This window comes from Sinohyriopsis cumingii, chromosome 12 (genome assembly GCF_028554795.1).
Source record: "Sinohyriopsis cumingii isolate HCF-2022 chromosome 12, ASM2855479v2, whole genome shotgun sequence".
In the NCBI taxonomy this organism is placed as follows: Eukaryota; Metazoa; Mollusca; class Bivalvia; order Unionida; family Unionidae; genus Sinohyriopsis; species Sinohyriopsis cumingii.
Genome location: NC_142972.1, coordinates 94004699 through 94025061, shown reverse-complemented (window position 1 = coordinate 94025061; position 20363 = coordinate 94004699). Strand labels below are relative to the sequence as shown.

At 36.2% G+C, this 20363-nt stretch overlaps 1 protein-coding gene across 3 annotated transcripts in view; it reads right to left on the bottom strand.

The window, feature by feature from the left end:
* Window positions 1–20363, bottom strand: part of LOC149787004 (uncharacterized) — a 55767-nt gene that overhangs the window by 16961 nt on the left and 18443 nt on the right. The window contains exon 2 of one of the 3 annotated variants that reach the window (XR_016425246.1): window positions 7702–7911. The exons of 1 other annotated variant lie outside the window; for it this stretch is intronic. Coding sequence is in view for 1 of the 2 variants with exons in the window: in XM_089978324.1 (XP_089834450.1) it covers window positions 5359–7725 (2367 nt within the window). In the remaining variant the exon portion in view is untranslated. Of the gene's footprint in view, window positions 1–5273; window positions 7912–20363 lie in introns of those variants that run through there. One more of the 3 variants, XM_089978324.1, reaches the window with a different exon arrangement.

The window sequence follows — 20363 nt, the reverse complement described above, 5'->3', positions numbered from 1 at the left end:
TCGATTTAAGTTATATTTGATTTAATTTGATTGTAAATTTGTTAGTTTTAATTTATGCTACTATATTACATATTCAGTTCAGTTCAGTTCTGGTTGACTTGACTGTTTTTGTAAACAACTAATAATATAAATGTTGCATCTGGAATTCGTCGGGATTTGAACTCAGATTTATTAAGACTTTTTTTTTATTAGGACTTATATTTGTTTCGTCTTTGATTAGTCTTTGATTAGTTTTGGATTTGATTCGTAAAACCGCAAGTTCGTTTTCCTATTTTAACCTTGTTTATCTAGGGAAATAAATTATGTTTTCACTTTACAAAATCTGTTGTCTTCTCATTTTGTGTTGACGTTTGTAAGAGCCTGAACGTAACAATAAGCATTGGTTGCAAACGAACCTTGGTCGTTTAATATGCTCCACGAGCAAGGTGTCGGACATTGCAGCTCAGCATCTCAACGTCAGCGATTTCTACTTTCACAGGTGGTTGACCAAGACGCAGGTGTCAAGGACGAAAAATGTTGGACGTGGCAACGAAATCCAGTAACATTTTAGTTCATATTATATGAAAAAGGTAATTTAAGTGCATTCAGTTTCTCGACAGTGTTCTTGTTTATGACGATAATTAAAGTGATGGTGATGATAAAGATGAAGATGATGATGTTGATTTGTAATTGTAAACTGAGTATTACTAATATTAGTAATACATTTAATAAAACTATTTAACCTGGATGCAAGCAAACCTTCCTAACAGTTTCTTAATAACACAAAGCCTTAATTTTGAAAATAACGTATTGATAATGAAATCATAATTTAAGTACATTTCAATCGTTCATGCCCTGAAATGTCTTTCAAAACCGATGACTTTCATATGGGGGAGAGAACAGCGGAGCAAATTATATAGAATTTTACCTCGTAAACGGTAACACAATTAAACACAAAGTTTCAAATCGAGTGGAACGTATGTACGGCTGATGGATGTGTATGTCGAAAATGAACCAGATTCGTTTGTTTTGAGTTTTATATTTCTTACTAAGGTCGTGGACATTTTAATGATAAAGCAAAATGCTATCGTGGGCATTTCGCGTTTTCACCAATTTTCGCAGAATCTTGAAATTATGCATCTGCTTCTTTCTTTCTGAAATGGGTTTACTAACCTAACATTACTGGCAACAAAAAAACCTTAAAGTTTGTGTAAATCCTGGGGAGAGCGTGATCCGCGTGCAATTTCTTATAATATATATTGCATTTCACTCTCTTCTCTCTGTAGTTGTTCTGTATTTCCTATTTTCTTTTTCTCTCTCCACTTGTATTTAATCTTCATGTTTTTCTTTCAACTTCTCCCTTTCCTCTCGCTGTATTTTTATGTATCGCTTTAAAGTATCTGCCTATGAATTTTCTTTCTTCTGTCTCTATACTTTATTTCTGTCTCCTCTCTCCCCTCGCTGCATTTGCATTTCCCTCTTCATTTTTGCATTTTACATCTGAATTTGCATAGTATTTTGTGTCTTTCTGATTTGTATTTCCATAATTTCTTTTGAGGCTGACGCTTTGTTAGTTCCCATTCCATGTGGTTTTAAACTATAATTCCTTTAATCAAATATCAAAGTTACACACAAAGGTACTATCAAATCACAAAACCAGCATTAAAAGTACTGAACCTAACTAATCTGTATTTCATGTTGTTTTAAAGAATGTTTTGCTTTAGAAAGATCATAACGTTTGGCACGTTCAATAAACTCATCCGTTTCATTGTTCCTATTCCTTTTTATCATCTTTAAATGTCATTGTGAAAAGTTGATTATTATGTTGTAATATAGATTTCTCAAATATGTAAAAATAAAATGTTTGCCAGCAAAATAAACATTCGGAAACAAAGTCAATTTAAATATTAAAAATAATGTTTTGTTATTTCTGAATTGTAATCCACGTCCCGTAAGAGACCCCAATTCATGATACGACTGTATGGTTGTATGATAAGTAACATAAGGAAGCGAAATCAAAACGTTTAGCAGAAACAGCAAATAAGTCATATTTCCATAGAATAAAAAGTGAAATGTAAAACGAACGTACAGAATTTGTCAATTAAATCCCCAACAATTGTTAATGTTTCATTACAACCTTAAAAAATGACGAATGACCCAAAATAATTGCTATTATGTTATTATGATGATATAGCAATAGTCTTTGATATGCGCTTGTACTAATAGCATATTATGTGCTGATCTACTAACATTCTTCTTGTATCACAATGATATAATCCATAATCTATTTGAATACATTCACAATAATCCTAATGTAGTGTTTTAGTACAAAACGTCAAGGAGCTGTTTGTAATTCCAATTAAAATTTAAATAAATGCCCTCCCAAATAATATCTGAACACAACCAGATACTTTGACCATTGATTACAAAAGTCAGATATTAAATAGTAACGACGTATATTTTACTGTATTCCATGTAAACAAATGGTCAGCTGACCTATGTCGCAAAATAATGATCTGGAAAACGATCAATTCTAATGGCAAAATTAATTAATTCGTAAATAAGATTAGGCGCTAAATTTAAAGGTTAGTAAAGATGTTTACCACTTATAACGAAGACAAATAATAGAAATTATATGATAAGATAAATACGATACCCTAAATCGTGGACAAAGTGCAAGCACACAATACAGATCAAGTATACATAATGACTTATTAAATAAAATGTACCTAACTAATATGAATATACATATTTTAAGCAATATTATAGATGCATACCATGGTTACCTGCTTAAAATCTCTATTTTTGTTTGTTTATTTAAAGCTCAAATGAATACAATTATTTGTAGTTTGTATGCCGTTTAATGCAGAAAAAAATTTGTATTGTGTAATATACTAACATTTACGTCCACGGGAAAGAAAAAAAAAGATATTAGCGATCAAGTCGTCAAGGGGTGTGTGTGCAAAAGAATAAATTCCAAAGCTTTATTGAAATAGGTTGGTCCATGTACTTTCAATATCTGCCCGTGTGCAATATTCATGTCAGAAAACAGATGGAAGGATGATACTACCCAGCTCGATAAAAAAATTTTTGATTCTTCAAAATGTACTCTCCGTCTTTTGATAATGATGGATAATTTTAATTATATTTGCAATTTATTCTAGTTACCTCAAAATTATAATTGGCAATATCATACACTTAGAAAAAATACATAATCCAAAATATGGCTGTGATATCAAAACAGGCTTGCACGCTGTTGTACATATGTGACTACATAGCAGGTTAACAAACGGCTAAATGTCTGTGACCAGCAAACTGTAATAGGTCTGTGAGTTCAAAATAGATTTACGCACTGTTCATATCTTTGCAATCCAGACAAATTTAACACAATGTTATGTGTATCACATCACGTCTAAACATGTTTACACATAGTCATATGTATGTGACACCTAGAGAGGTTTACACAATATTATATAACTGAGACATCCAAACATGGTAACACACTGTTATATGTATGTGGCATGTAAACAGGTTTTAATAGTGTTAAATGTTTGTGACTTCTAAATATGTTTACCCACGTATGTGTCTATGACATCCAATTAGATTTGCAGTGTATATGTCTCTGAAATGTTTATTAATTCATCCAAACATGTTTGCACACCGGTTTAAGTCCGTGAATTATTATATAAGTCATATAAACTTGTTTTACTTCACATTGCTATACATGTGTATGGTTCATTAAGACACGCAAGCAGGGTTACAAAAACATATGTGAAATGTTCCATAATAGATATAACACGGTTTAAACGTTGTTATATGCCTGATAAGTGTTCTTTAAAATTTAAAACAAGGTAAAAGAAAAATAGCAATGCATGAAGGGGAAGTAATTCAGTCATTCAGTCTGAATGATACTTAAGTGCATATATAACTATTTAGTTGGAAAGAAATGTGGCAGGTAATACACAAGCACTAAACAGCAAAATAAATGTATTATCATACATCAATTGTAGCTTCAGTAAATAAATAGAAAAATGAGAACATAAGTGGCACGAAAACTACAAAGAAAATATTTGCCTTTACGCTGCTATGAATACAAAAATTATGATGTTTTCAGTTCCACAACATGGTCACATAAAATGTAACAACTTACCTTCTCACGTATTACATAAAATAAAGAAAGATTTATAATTAACTAAGTGATATTTATTATCCTCGCTATTGACTTATTAGATTTATTCAACAGGTCTGGACAAAAATACACGTTAACATATGGCTGAATAATGAATACTAAATTTCTATCCTCACTTGAATATGTGTGCCATGATGGGTCAAATACAGAAAACATGATATGTGATTTTAGCAACCACAGGATAACTCATTCTGTTGTATAAATAGAATAAATTCAAGCGCATAGCATGTATTTCAAATGCGATATTCATTGCTGTTCACGTTGCTGGAGTCTCCCTTAAGATTCATACTCATGCTCTGAGGCTGAGAGATATAGAGAGAACGAGAGGGAGAAAATATGGAGTGAGAAAGAAAGATTGGGAGAGTGATAACTATCCACATGTACCATTGAAACAGGCGTGAGTTGTAAAGCGAGTGACAATGCATGTGCAGCAGTCATAATTGCGATCAAAGGAAACCCTTGTGAGTGTAATGACGTTAAGAGATGAAACTCACAAATGACATCAAAGGATAAAAATGCCATATCTTATTATTTCAATTTATTACCGTAGCTATTCATCGAAGGTACAGAACTTTTTCATTTTATCGGTTGTTTTAATATCACGTTTCTAAAAATATTGTTTTGTATTATGGTCAACCATTCCAAATCTTAGTGTTAACATGAATAACATACAATTTAAAACTAACAAATACGCAATGGCTCATTGTTGTATTTTGAATGTTGACATTACGGTTGAAAAATGTGAGATATGATTGCAGCCGTACATAGTGATTTATTCCTATTTAGCAGTAGAAATATGGATTGTAGAGCAAATGATGACGACGTTTGATGAAATTAAAACGTTTATGAGAACACACATGAGCAAACACAGATACACATATGGATATATATATATATATATATATATATATATATATATATATATATATATATATATATATATATATATACATATATATATATATATATATATACATATATATATATATATATATATATATATATATATATATATATATATATATATATATATATATATATAGTAGTTTTTGTTGAAACAAATATATATTCAATGCAATATAAGACTTATATTTCGTAGCGCGTTTGGGGCAGGGAGGACACTAACAGTTACATTATGATCTTTATTCAACCAAAGAATGTGATTTACTAGAAGCGTCGAAGTTTCGTTTTTATTCGACCAATGGAAGTAATTCAATTGCGTCGGTACGGTTTTGTCTTCTATGATTTCGAAACGTTTTGATAGCTGTTTGAACTATTCCATCACAAATTGTATTCCAAGAAGGGCGAATAACAAAGCGACCTTCATTATACGACCAGGTTGCTCTCGTGTACTGTGCTATTAGGTGTTTGATGGTCCCAATTGTCCCAGATGTGTCTGTATGCTGTTTCATTAGAACTACAACTTGTCTGTGTTTCTCAATGGCATCAACGCATTCCTTCAGGCTCCAGCGAGACTCCAGAAATGCTGGGGTAATTACAGGGACTATAACTAGACTTTCATTAATACATCGATGTATTTCTTCTATGATAAGCATGCCGGGAACAAAACTATCCGCTCCAGTGCACACAAGATTATTTTGTGTGTTGAACGTTTTCTTGAGATATTTATTTAACGAAGGCAGGATGATATCGTCCACGATATCAGAGTCTTGGCTGCAATATGACAGAAATACTGCAAAATTGAAATGTGTGTTATCATGCAAAATTTCTCTCTTGAGAATTTCAAGGTCATGGTTTTGGCGTGCCTTTCTGCGTCTAAGATGAATCGTAATGCCAAATGTAAATATACTGAACATAATTGCACCTGATGATGCAATTACAATGACAATAATATTTGCAAAGCGACAATTTTGTCTGACCATTTCAATAAGTGCATTGTTTAATAGCGCTTTATTGTTGTCATATGTGCATGTCAATGTTGTCCTTTTCTCAATGCTGATATCTGCAAATAAAATCCATGTTAAAAAATCAAGAGTGTCACAATCGCACATGAGAGGATTCTCTAACACATTCAACATTATGCATTGTGGAAGAATATCCAGCTTTTCTATAAACTTGATATTATCGCTGGCGTTGTATCCATATTTGTATTTCTCCGCTATAAGATATTTATCCTGGAACTGATTGAGCAAAATATTCGTCATCGAGGTTTTGTGTTTTTCGGTTGTGTCTAGGTGAAGAAATATTTGTTCCAATTGTCCCAAGAAAGCTGCAGGCAAACTTTTCAGCCGATTCTTTCTTAAATCGATTAACTTTAAATCCCACGTGTTATGTAAATCGATATTAAGGTACGCAAGTTCGTTTTCACTCAAATCAATTACAAGTAGTTTGGTATTCGATGAGAATAAGTTTAATGGTACAGTGCTAAGATAGTTATTACGTAGGAATATTATCTCTAGGTCTTTGTTTCTGGAAAATATATTTGTAAAATCGTCCATAGTCTGCATTTTGTGTAGATTGTTCGTGGACAAGTCTAATATTTTCAGAGAAGGAAAGCTACCTAAAAAGGATGGAGATATATATTCCAAATTGTTACTCGACAGGTTCAGTGTCTCTAATGCATGGAAAGCATATGTTCCAGAAAATGTAATATTTAAAATCATTATGTTATTGCTGCTCAAATCTAACAGTTTTAATCCTAGGGTCACATCATTTTCAAAAGTTAATCTTGCATTTAATCTCACTCGAATATCTGGAACCATCACGTGTCGAGCAAATATATATTTTATATTTGGAAACAAAACCCAGCTAATGGTTGAATCACTTAGTTGGATATCAAATTGTGCCAACGATGTGCAGCTTGTGAGATCTATAAGTTCAAGGTTTCTAAATATTGAATAATCCTTAACGTTAATGTGATCTGCAGCAAGTAGTGCAGAATAAGAAAAGTTTAAGTATGTTACATTTGATAATATTTCTAGGGCGGCTACATGTTCTACAAAGATTGTCCTGACTCCACTTATATCAAGATAAGTAAGATTTTTTGAATGGAGAGCCCGTGAAAAATTTTCTCCGAGGACAACACGACGTTGAAAAGCATCGATTCCAACCAATGATAGATATTTAAGTTTGTCTAGTTTACCATTCAATGCTACTTCTACTACTGCTATTCTAAGGCGAGAATTCCCATCCAAATACAGTGCTTCAAGGTCAGGCGTGGAATTAAATACATCCGGGTCAATTCCGTCAAGATCGGGACATGAGGATATAGACAGAAATTTTAAATTTTCTAGCCCGTCAAGAAAACCTTCTTCAATTAAATCGACATCACTGAATTCAAGAATGGATAGTTCAGAAACATTTCCCCATGTTGGACTCCTGAAAAGTCCATCAGGGAAAGATTGATCAAGTTTATTAGTTCCAAATAGCGTGACTTTTCGGATATTTGCCGGTAACGAAAGTGGAAAATCGGCCATGCTGCCAATATTTTGGCATATATAGGAAATACCATTAACAGTACAATCTACATTTGCTTCCGAAATAGGTACAAGGACAAATAATACGAAACTTACGAAGAACATAAGTCTTGTCTCCATTTAAAGCTTTTAAAATGTACGAATTGTTTTGAGGATAACAATTAAAGTTTCGTTCTTCGAAACAAAAACCTGGTACAAATTTTGATGTCGGCGGAAGGATCATATCAGTCTCCAATCCATTATGAAAGTTCCATTGTCTTGTTGCCTAACGCTGTGTACATGCTGCTTTTGGCGAGACAGCTTTTCCTGAATAAGAGATACGCATATTAAGTTTAGTTAAAAACTACTAATAAAAGTTATGTTTTATGTCTTGTTTCCGAGATAAAGGTAATTACATTTCTGAAATCAAACTGATTGCAATTTGTCAATCAAATGCTTATTTTTCATTTTATACTCCATCAAAAGTGATTAATATAACAATCAATCACCACCTGTTCCAGATGTTTCTAAAACGGTTTTTAAATTAATATGAAAGAACTTCCCCTGATAAATAGTATAATATTATTCTCTGTGTTATATGACGTGGATAATAAATGTCGTGTGTTCAACTCGTCAATATTTATCCAACCGCATGAATGTAATCTATCTATAAAACCACATGAAGTCCAATCGAACTACAATACACATTGTATCGATTGGATTTTCATGAAATTGCAAAACACAATGTATCCAATGAAAATATATAACACAATGTATATGTTATTCGTGCAGTTTTCAGAGGACTTCGGTTAGTCTACAAGCCCTTTTTGGTTGCACAAATTTAAAACGGTATAATATTTGTGATTGAACGTATTGCAATCCACGATAAGAGGATAGACAGAGTACAGAAACATAACTCAGCGATGGTTTCATGTTTATCACATTGAATTTTTCCTTATTTTAGACACATTGATACTAGAAATATAATTTAATACACCAGTGGTAAAGGTTGCTCTGAATGTTAATGCTTAATTCTAACTTAGGGTTAATAGACGAAGAATGTAGATGCAAGGAACGATGCTGGATATTAAAATGCAAAACTCATCGGGAATGTGGCCTAAATAAACAAATCTAACGTTTACGTTGCAGCCTTCCCTAAATTACAACCAGTCATCAATTTTACATCAGATACTTTTGCAAATACCCATATAATCCTTATGATGTCAAATTCACTCCTTGTATCTAATCAAATCGATGGATTCTATCATCAAAACATTTGCTTTTAGCTAGCACACAACTGTTTTTCAGTAGCCTCTGTACATGGAGAATAGGTACTTATCTCATCTTCGTAAGCCATGGCTCGTCGAAAGTTTTAATTCATTGTCGATGTACATCTAATGTATCGGTGACCCTGGCTAGGGAAAACGACCCAACCTATGCAGACGCACAACATATTAATTGATCAGAGACACTGATGTTTTATTAAACACGTACGGAACACTTAACATGTTTAGCATTTCGATGGAGCCTGTACATTAGTTTATATTTTTAGCATTCACTGTTCTTGATATATATGTATTTCAATCTTAAGCAAAAGAGTTTAGTGGGATCCACTGCTGTTATGTAAAATGACAATAATTCTGAGCAACTATTGATTTCATTATATAAAGTAGAATGTCGAAGGAAAAATATTATAGTTCAGGAAGTGAGAGATGCTGTTGTTTGTATTTTGTTACAGAAATGAGGCTTATAGTTCGTGAAGACTGTGCCATTTGTGTTTAACTACTAATCAGAGACTGTATATGTGGTTACAGATTTTGATTTGAACATACCGTCGGTTGGGGGTGTTTATGTTGCTATCGATGCTGCTGTAACGAGTTGATACAGACACCAATCGACTGAAGGTACACTGGAAACCCAACGTAGCCCTAGGATATACCAAAGTCTAAACGACGATATTTATAGAAGTGAGTATCCAAAACATTAGTCACTGCTTAGTTGTCAGTATGTTCTATGATGAAGGTGTTGGAATGGCAATCGAAGAACATTTAGAACTTCGTCTTAAAACATATATGACCTTCCTGGAACCAAAGAACGATAAGAACATCGAAAAGGAGAAAGTAGTTCCCAGGGTTGCTGTCGCAAAGCAACGCCGCATGATGCGTATGTAGAATGGTTCGTGAGCGACGCCGATTCACACATACGCTAAATTTGATCCGGTCGAAGAAGCATAGCATGGTTGAGTATTGATGCAACAATAAGGGTCTGTATCCATCTGATTCTAAGCGATGAATATCCCAGACGGAAATACTACTTACACCTACTGACACCACGTAATTGTAAATCAATATACGACTGATGCTCAAGCGCATCACACTAGAGTATGGTAGTAATTCTGTGGGAATGACTTGCTATAATTCTCGTTCAAAGGCTCAACTTAATGGACGTCACCGTCGGCACTAAGTTATAAAGTGATTTCTGGCCTGGAACTTCAATTCAGTCTGAAATTGTAAATGCATCGATGGGCGATACCGGGTTAGTAGTACCACGCCTCACGAGTTATAATTTCCCGTTGACTACAGATAATGAAGGAAATTGTTTAATAAAGAGTTTCATACAGATTTCTATCCATATAAGTTATATATGCATTACTCTAACAGATAGCCTAAGCGTTTTTAAACCCAATCGTACGTGCTATGTGATAATTCAGTGTTGGATTGAAAGATCGAATATACGCAACCCACAGTGCTTTAATTTGCTCATATAATATGATCTTATTGTGATAGGGGCGCAGGTGGCCGAGTGAAGGTCATCGCTACGCCTATGGAAACTTGCAATTGTTGAATTTGAACAGCATGATTAAAACTAATGTCATGTAATGAAGTTATTATTTACCTTAGCAGAGAGCAACTTGCAAAAATAAAGAATGTAATGCAAACCGAAATTAGTGTTAAACTGAAATTTTCGACGGAAACGTCATCTGGAGTTATGACGGTTTGGCTGACCCAAACATAGACTGGGCAGCTTCATACTGTCAAACAAAACATTACTATATGACACAGATGAATGCAGTGTCACATTGACACTTGCTAAAGAATAATTAACTGGCATAATGATGATGAGTTTGACTCAAAAGCTATATTGACTATCGTGATGCCGCCAAACAAAATGACAGAGACATTGTATTCATTAAAGTAAGAAGTGAAGCAAATGGAAAAAAAAAACTAGTGGAATATTGCCATTACTCACGGACATTCAAGCGTTTTTGTCGGTTAAGCTTTCTGCGGATGCAAAAGCGGCAGCATGTGTGATTACTGGAAATGCATCTGAGAAGGTTATAAAAATAGTGGCCGGGGGAAATATCCTCATAGTGTGTCATAAATGACTAAGATATTGTAAACCACTCCCTCGTAACTGAACCATCTGGCTGCCCACCTGGCAACAGCCTTTCACGTCATCTGTGAACCACACTAAATCGCTTTCGGACAGAGCAGGGTCGTTGTGCAGTCAACATTGTCCGATGGGGCCAGGCAACTGAATCTTCCTCTTGCTGTGAAGCTCTACAGACCGCGTCACACACTGAGAACAACTGTCCACTGACTAAGTTCCCTGGTGGACTGCAGGATCTGCACATGGATAATGATGGCGCTGTTAACTGGCTGTGCACGCACTGCACACCATAAATACAAATAACGAATAAGTGTGTTTGTGTGTGTGATAATTTTTGGATTTTTTAACGTAGCTTTAAAACAATTTCAGTTATATTGCTACGATATCAGCATTGTGACAGTCTATAGTGATGTCTAGCACTGGGGCATCATTCCGCAAACATGTAGGATGATGTCCTACCCAGTCACATTATCCTGACACCATGTCGACCAGTCCTAACACACTAACCCCTTAATGCTGAGCGCCTAGCGAGGCAGCTGTTAGTACTGTTTTTGTAAGTCTTTGGCATGACTCGGATCAAAGACCTTCCACTACCGAGGCGGATGCTCTAACAACTAGGTCACCGGTGCGGTAATAACGAATCAAAAAGGAAACGACCTTTGACAAACCGGAAGCTCGCTTCTTTGACATGACCTATAACTCATTTAGTTGCATATGTGGTAATAAATCGACATCTTGTATATTTTGTCTCCATCGGGCTTGCACCACCCGTTGACGTTGTTCATTATTTAACACGAGAAGGGCACAATCTTCAACCACGATTGTATTATATTATGCCGTTGCAAACTATGATGGACGAGCCAATATGGGTGAAAAATTGTTGTTGAAGCATTGCGATTAATCTAGCGATTATCAACATATATGCCCACGTGTTGATTGTATACTGACACTGAGAAAGTATGCTTAATGTATGCGACATGACTTTTAATAGTTGCGGATGATTTATACGAAGCTTTAAGGCAACCGTCAACAGTAGTAGAAATAATGCATGTAGTATTTTCAGGCACCGCATTACAATTGTTATACTATCAATATAAACTCCTAATTTCCAAATTAGCACTCATTCCTGTCTATCACCAATTATTTAATATAATCTGGATTATTTGCAGTTCTGACCATTGCAACAACTTATAATGACCTGAACATTAGGTGTACTAACCTTAGGTAATAATGTACTAATATCTCTAGAAAGTGAATGCGCGTGATATTAAACATCTCAACGCAAGACGATTGGGTATGATATATACAACACTATGCATGAAACCTGATTCTAATCTTCTTTGCTGTATGGTAAACAAGTATTTCGAACTGAATTAAATACTTCTCTGAAAGAATTTATACATTGTAATGGTCAACATTTTCAAGTTCAAATATAATGAAAATGTTGAAAACAAAATCTTTAATTTCTACACTCTATTAAACGCAAAGAAATAATTCATTCATTCATTTGATACATACAAATACATGTAGATATTTAGCGCTTCATTGGGTATTTATCACTAGAATTTCTTCATTGAATTCATTAGCCGTTAAACTTCGTCTGCCTTCAATTTTGTACTGGCCAGCATATACCGTTGAGTATATTTATATTTACAGCTACAAAAGAAGACTGTTTGTACATGCGGCCAAGCCTTACGGTGTTAATGACATTGCAATCAGAAATATTCATAAAACACGATATATTTTTCAGAAATAGGTAAACATCACTCTTTTACAAAAGTGGTTGTTGTTGCTATTTTGCATGAACCGCTAGTTTTGCAGTGCAAGTTCGGCTACATATATCGGACAGTATAATTAATGAAGGGATAACCCAGGAAAACACCCGGTAAATAGCACCGACGTACAGGAAGAAACTTGCAAACTTTCGCACATGTTCAAATTTGGCCGACAATGAGACTCGAACCCACGTGGACGGCGTAATTGTAGTGATCGGTGAAAGAAAAGATTTAAAACTCATAGGCCACCCGGGGCAACTGACAAAACACGATGAGAACATTCCATAACTTTAATTACAACTAATACGGAAACAGGGGCTAGTAGTAAACATTATACCAATAATAACGAAACAGAGACTAGCATTAGAAATTATACCAGTAATAGGGCAAAATGAGAAGTTGTAGAAATTATACAAATAATAAGGTACAAGTGACTTGTACCATAAATTATGCCAATATTAAGGCAAAATGACTAGTTTTAGAAATGATACCAATAATAGTGCAACAAGGACAAGTAGTAGAAATTATATCAGTAATAACATGGGATCGTAGAAATTATACCATTAACAGGGCAACACTGACTAGTAGCAGGAATTAAGGAATTATACCATTATTAGGGCAAAAGAAAATCACTTTTTAGAAATCATACCAGTACTATTTTCAAAGTATGATAACAATTCTTATATGTTCAATTTGAAATTATATATATATATATATATATATATATATATATATATATATATATATAGATAGATAGATAGATAGATAGATAGATAGATAGATAGATAGATAGATGTATAGATAGATAGATAGATAGATATTATATATATATGTCACTGGATGAAGCCGGGTTGGGACTGGATTAGGGAAGACACCAAAAACAACTGCGTTTACAAGATGTTTATTTATAAACGCAATTTAAATATTAACAAATCTGACACCATTATAAACAAAAAGATAAGGAAAATTATAAAGTTCCTAACATGGAACTATCAACGATTAACTCAACAAGAAAAACTCAAAACTGAAAACATGAATTTAACAAATGGAATTTTAAAACAAACGTGAATTCCTATCACCGATCAACAAAATGAAAGTGACCTATTTGGAGAGTGATTCTCTTAAAGTTTACTCCATGATTTAAATCACAGTGATATCAGTGAGGATTAAGTCTTGGATTTATTCTGATTTAGACAATTCTTATTCGTCGTGTAAAAAATGGCGGAAGGAGGGCTTGATACCCCAACAATTATTTTTGGACATCGGAGAAATCCCGACACAGGTTTGGGTACTATGTTACAATCCTCAACTCCTACCTTTAATGTGCAAAGTAGGTGGAGGAAATAAAGAAGCTAGAACGGTAATGTAAGGCATTGGAGAGCCAAATTCAGGGAAACCTTACAAGTCTGGGAAATGTTGCAAACACCAGTTGGAATAGGAATTTTCAAAAGCCATTAGTGAGGTCAGCGACCTACGATGGTTCGGAACCGTGGGAAGACTGTATAGTTCACTTTGATCTTGTTGCTGAAATTAATAACTGGACTGAAGACCAAAAGCAATGTTTCTAGCATTAAATTTGCGACGAAGTGCACAGGCAGTACAAAGGGATTTATAATCTTCGGAGAGGAGAATGTATCAGCAATTGTTAAACGCGCTAGGCAGGAGGTTTAGGTCAGAGAATCAAATATAATTGTTCACGGTGCAACTTAAATATCTCACACGGAGGCGCGACCAAACTTTGCCAGAACTCGCTCAGGTGGTAAAACCCTTAAGCAGGAGAGCCTACCCAAAGGCTCGAACTGAATTTATAGAAACGTTGAGCCGGGATCATTGTTTTGATGCACTGACAGATTCCGACATGAAGGTTTGTATTCAGCAAAGTCATCCTGAAACCTTAGAAGAAGTAACAGAGTTAGCAGTTGAATTGGAGGCTATTCAAAGCGCAGATAAACAACGTGATCGTCGCACGACACCTCAAGTTCGAAATACTGGTGTTGACGAAGTAGAATGTTCTGCATCCGGCATAGTGGACCTCCAGGCATGCATCAAAGAACTATCCAGTGAAATCAGAAAAAATAAGGTGGAACTTAATTCGTTAAAGAGAAATCGCATTGAAAGACCCTTCAATCGGCATAATTCGAACAAGTGCTGGATTTGTGGCAGTGAGGAATATTTAAAGAAGGACTGTTCGAAATTAAAAGCCAATAAGAACAGGCAGGATGAACAGGGCAGGACGCAACCACGTAGCACTCGAATTGCAAGCAATGGATCAGGAATGTACACACAAGGCACAATGCAAGGGCGGAAAGTGAATTTTCTCATAGGCTGCCATAATTAACGGTCCCATCTACGAACAAATGTCCGACCTACACAAGCTGCATTTGGAACCGGCTGGTCGCAAATGAAAATATGGCTGATGGAAAGTGTATCCAAACAAAAGGCGAGGGAAAAATGGATATCGCGATAAATGCTATGGAAGTTAGGGTTGCGGTGTGGGTGGTAGAAATCGAAAAAACTATCAATGGAATTTTTGGTTTTGACTTTCTCCAGAGAGACCAGTGTGTCATAGAAGCTGAGATTAGTACATTTAATTTGAATGGTCAACCAGTGAAATATGCTACTGTGGATTTGAAGACCGGCAGGTGTTGCCGCGTGGTATTGGACGAAACAAGTATCATACCTCCGAGAGTGGAAATAATCATGAACTAGACCTAGAACTGCGCCCTTTTGTGCAATGCTGGTACCACCCGTGAAATTCACCGAGATGTATCAATTATTGATGGCGAAGTAAGTGGTTAATGCAGAAAATAATTGTATCCCTATTAGGGTGCTCAATCCGTCAGAAAGATCAGTTAAAGTGTACGATACGTCTGTGGTAGCGACGTGTGAGGCTGTGCCAGTTGATAACGAAATCACAGTGTTTCCATATTCTCAGACTAGCATGGTGCCGCCGCATCTTGCAGACTTACTCTAACGGTCGTCGAAGTATCTGGCTAACTCCCAGAGATATGAGTTGCTTAATTTCCTTGTACAATTTAACCAGGTATTTGCCCAGGATAAGACCGACCTGGGTAGAACATATATAGTAAAACATTTAATCGACACCGAGGAGGTAACACCCATTCGCCAACGTCCGCGACGGATACCTCTTGCGCAGCGTGGAGAAGTTAAAGTCCATATTGAGAAAATGTTGAAATAAGATGTGATTGGGCAATCCAATGGTCCAAGGACATCACCCATTGTTCTTGTTCGAAAGAAAGATGGATCGACGAGGGTTTGTGTCGACTATAGAAAACTAAATAAAGTGACATAAAAAGACTCTTTCCCCGTTTTCAGAATCGACGACAAACTGGATGCTCTTCAATAGTCGAAATGGTTTTGTACTCTAGACTTACAATGTGGGTATTGGAAGGTGGCCATGGATCTCAAAGATAGATCGAAGCCTGCATTTGTCACAGACTATGGTCTCTATCAGTTCAAGGTCATTCCCTTTAGCTTTGTAATTCGCCGTCTACTTTTGAAGGTTTGATGGGCCGAAAGCTAGAAGGGCTTTCGTGGAATATATGCCTGGTCTATTAGAATGACGTCATTGTGTTCGGCGCAGATTTCGAAACAACATTACACGACAGCAAGACGTTTTCAGAGACTGCTATCTTCTGGCTTGAAACTGAGGGCAGGAACATGTCATCTGTTCCAAAGTATTGTTTCATATCTGGGGCATATCGTGTCTCGAGATGGCATCCAAACAGATCCTGGTAAAATCAAAGCCGTACAGGACTGGCCTGCTTCTATTAACGTCAAAGAGGTGAGGAGCTTCGTGGGTCTGTGTTCGTACTAGAGAAAATGTATTCCATGATTTGCTGATATTAAAGGCCTTTGACGACATTTACGGAACGAATGTTCGATTTGAATGGAATGAGGCATGTGAGGGGTCATTCCAAACCCTGAAATCCAAATTGACTTCGAGCCCTATTCTAGCTTATTCCGACCTGTCTGATTATAACTTCATTTTGGATACTGACGCAAGTAACCTGTCAATTGGCACAGTGCTTTCCCAGAAGCAAGATGGACAGGAAAAAGGTATGGCCGACTACAGCCGTAAATAGGGTAAAGCAGATAGGAGGTATTGCGTCAGGCGTTAAGAACTCCTTGCAGTTGTCAGTGCTATCAAGCATTTTCACTGCCATCGGTACGGTAGGAAATTCGTCACTCGTAGTGATCATAGTTCTTTAAGATTGCTGACTCAGTTCAAGGACATCGAAGGCCAACTCGCACGTTGGTTGGAAACTCTTGGAACATACGATATCGAAATCGTATACCGCGGGGGCAAGAAACACCAAAACGCTGTCAGCCTGTCACGTAGGCCTTGTGTAGATTGTAAACAAATGCGAAAATTTTGAAATTAAAGATGGGAGTGAGTCACAAAGCTTCAGTAAACATCCTAACTGTGATGTTCTGAGAGGTAGTAAGGAAGACGGGCACAAGGAAGAGTCCTCGTGGATTGTAGGAATTTCGACAAGAGTACTGAGGAAGCCTCAACAAGAGGATAAGGATATCGGTTACACAATCAGCTGTATGGATAAGTCTGGTGAGCGCCCGAAAGAGCATGAAATCTCTATGGAAAATACAGTAGTTAAGGCTTTATGGAGTTAGTGGCACAGGTTGGAACTCCGGGATGGGGTTTTATACCATATATGGGAATATATGACATCCAAGCCCATTTCCTGGCAGCTTGTGGTCACTGTGGTATTTCGGGATGATGTTATCGTGAACTTGCATGTTGCCGTTACTGCTGGTCACCTTGGGGTAAACAAGACTCTTTCGAAAATACGGGAGCGTTTCTACTGGCCGGGTGTAAGAGGAAATGTTAAAGACTGGTGTCGTAATTGTGGCCAGTGTTCAGCACAGAAGAGATCGTATAAAGTTAACCGGGCCCCCATTAAAATTTATAATGTTGGTGCACCAACGGAACAAATCGCCATAGACATTTTGGGACCCTTACCTGTGTCAAATCATGGAAACAATTACGTCGTTGTGATAGGGGCTATTTCACGAAATGGATAGAAGCATTCACAATGTTGGACCAGGAGGCAGAGACGGTGGCAAAAATGCTAGTGGATCAGTTCGTCGCTCCATTTGGTGTGCCGATGCAAATTCATACAGATCAAGGAAAAACTTTTGAGTCGAATTTGTTCAAGGAGATGTGTAACCTTTTTGGGTTAGATAAAAAAGCGGACTACTGCTTTTCACCCACAATCAGATGGAATGGTAGAACGTTTCAATCAGACTAACGAGAAGATTCTTGCTACCCTAGTGTCCAAAGATCAGAAAAGCTGGGATGATATTCTGCCGCTGGCACTCATGGCATACCGTAGTGCTGCTCATGAATCAACGAAATTCTCACCAAATGAAATGATAATTGGTCGAGAAGTGAGGTAGCCTATTGATTTGATGTATGGAACTCTAAAAGAAAAGTCTTTGGAGTCCAGGAATTTTACAGAATTTGTTTCAAAATTAAGGACATACCTGGATTGTGCTCATGAGTTAGCTAGGGAACACATAAAAAATGCGAGCGAAAAGCAGAAGTGGTACTAAGACTACCGGACACACATTAAAATGTATCAGACTGGAGCTGCTGCGTGGCTACATGACCCAAAACGGAAATTGTTGATTAGCCCGATATTACAATTAAATTGGGATGGACCCTATCTTATTCTAAAATGTATAAGTGACATGGTATATCGCATTCAAAAATCTCCAACTCATATACCGCGTGTGGTTCATTATAATAGACTTAAACCATTATATAGCGACAGTGTACAAACTGGTTGAAGGACATTGTTAACACGGGAAGGAAGTACCTAACAGTGGATCTAGTGACTAAAGTGATTTCGACATGTCTGACAGTGAAACTGGCATTCCGGATGCTACGGAGTATGGTCGCGGCAAGCGGGTGCGACGCCCACCGAAGAGATTTGACTCTGGAGTGTAGAGGGATCGAAGATATGATCAGGCTCAATATAGTGGCTGTGTTCCGTGACTGTCAGATGACTTAAATTGTAGAAATGTGCAAATGATTAAATTCCCTTAGAGATACTTGTGAACTATTTTGTTGGGCATAAATGTTTAGTGCGTAAATAGGATTTAGCTGATTTAATTAAAACAAGAACTAAAGTTTTATATCTCATATTTAATTATGACATTAGTTATGAAGCAGCCTGCTATACGGGTTCTGTGCAACATCATACTATTTGCTAGTCAAAATATTCGCAGGAATATGTGTCCACTGCATATGTTTGCAGCAAGGAAGGTTGCATGCTTTTGTTAGTGTTTTAGTATAAACAAAACCATTACTAATTGTTTGCAGCTTACCGTAGATATATAATTTCGTCGTTATTGATATGTACGTCAAAGAGTAAATTGCACTTATGACTTACAATATTAATTTGAAGTTCAGAGTTTGTATGAACTTTGGCGGCGAACAGGTAAGATGAACACTTTTGCAAATACCTATATCATATTATGATGTCAATTTCCCTCCTTGTTTGTCATCAAAGTAATGGATTCTATCAACAATACATTTGCCTTTACCTAGCACACACCTGATTTTCATATCATCTTTACATGGAGACATACTACTAAGCTCATCTTCGTAAACCAATGAATGTCGACAGTTTTTATTCATAGTCGATCAATAACTAATGTACTGATAACCCTGGCTAGTGAAAACCACATAAGATATGCATACACACAACAAATGAATTGAACAGAGACTCTGAGTTTAGATTAAACATGTACAGTACATTTTTATATGTTTATCATTTGAATGGAGTTTGTGCAGTATATTTTACATGGTTAGCATTGTGATGGAGCCTGTACAGTACAGTTTACATTTTTAACATTCACTGTTCTTGCTTTGTATGCATTTCAGTCTTAAACAAATCAGTCTATTGGCATCCGCTACTGTTACGTTAAATGGCCATAACAAGGAATAACTATTGAGTTTATGCTACAACATAGAAAAGCGAAGACAAATGTATTAGCTCAGGAAGCTAGATATGCTGATACAGCTTCTCTTTTGTTTCTGTGTACAGAGACAGCTTTTATAGTTCATGAAGGACAGTGCGATTTATATTTAACTACTAATCAGAGATTGTATCTGTGGTTGCAGATTTTGATTTGAAGTAATCGTAGGATTGGGCGTTGCTGTTGCTTTTGTTTTTGCTGTAATGAGTTGATACAGACAACAATCGACTGAAGTTACATTGGAAACCTAGCGTAGACCAAGGATATACTGTGTAAAATGGATAATATGACGGAAGTGAGTATCCAAAATATCAGTCACAGTTTAGTTGTAGGTAAGTTCAAGGGTGATAGTACTGGAATGGCAATCAAGGAACATGTGGAACTGCGTCTTAAAATATATTTGACCTTGTTGGAACAACAGAGCTATAAGAACATCGAAAAGGCGAAAGCAGCTCCCAGGGTTGTTGACGTGAAGCATCTTCTGCATGATGTGTATGTAGAATCGCTCGTGAGCCACACAGATTCATAAATACACACACAGACACTAAATCTGATCCATGGTTGTGTATCGTGCACCAAGCTGAGTTT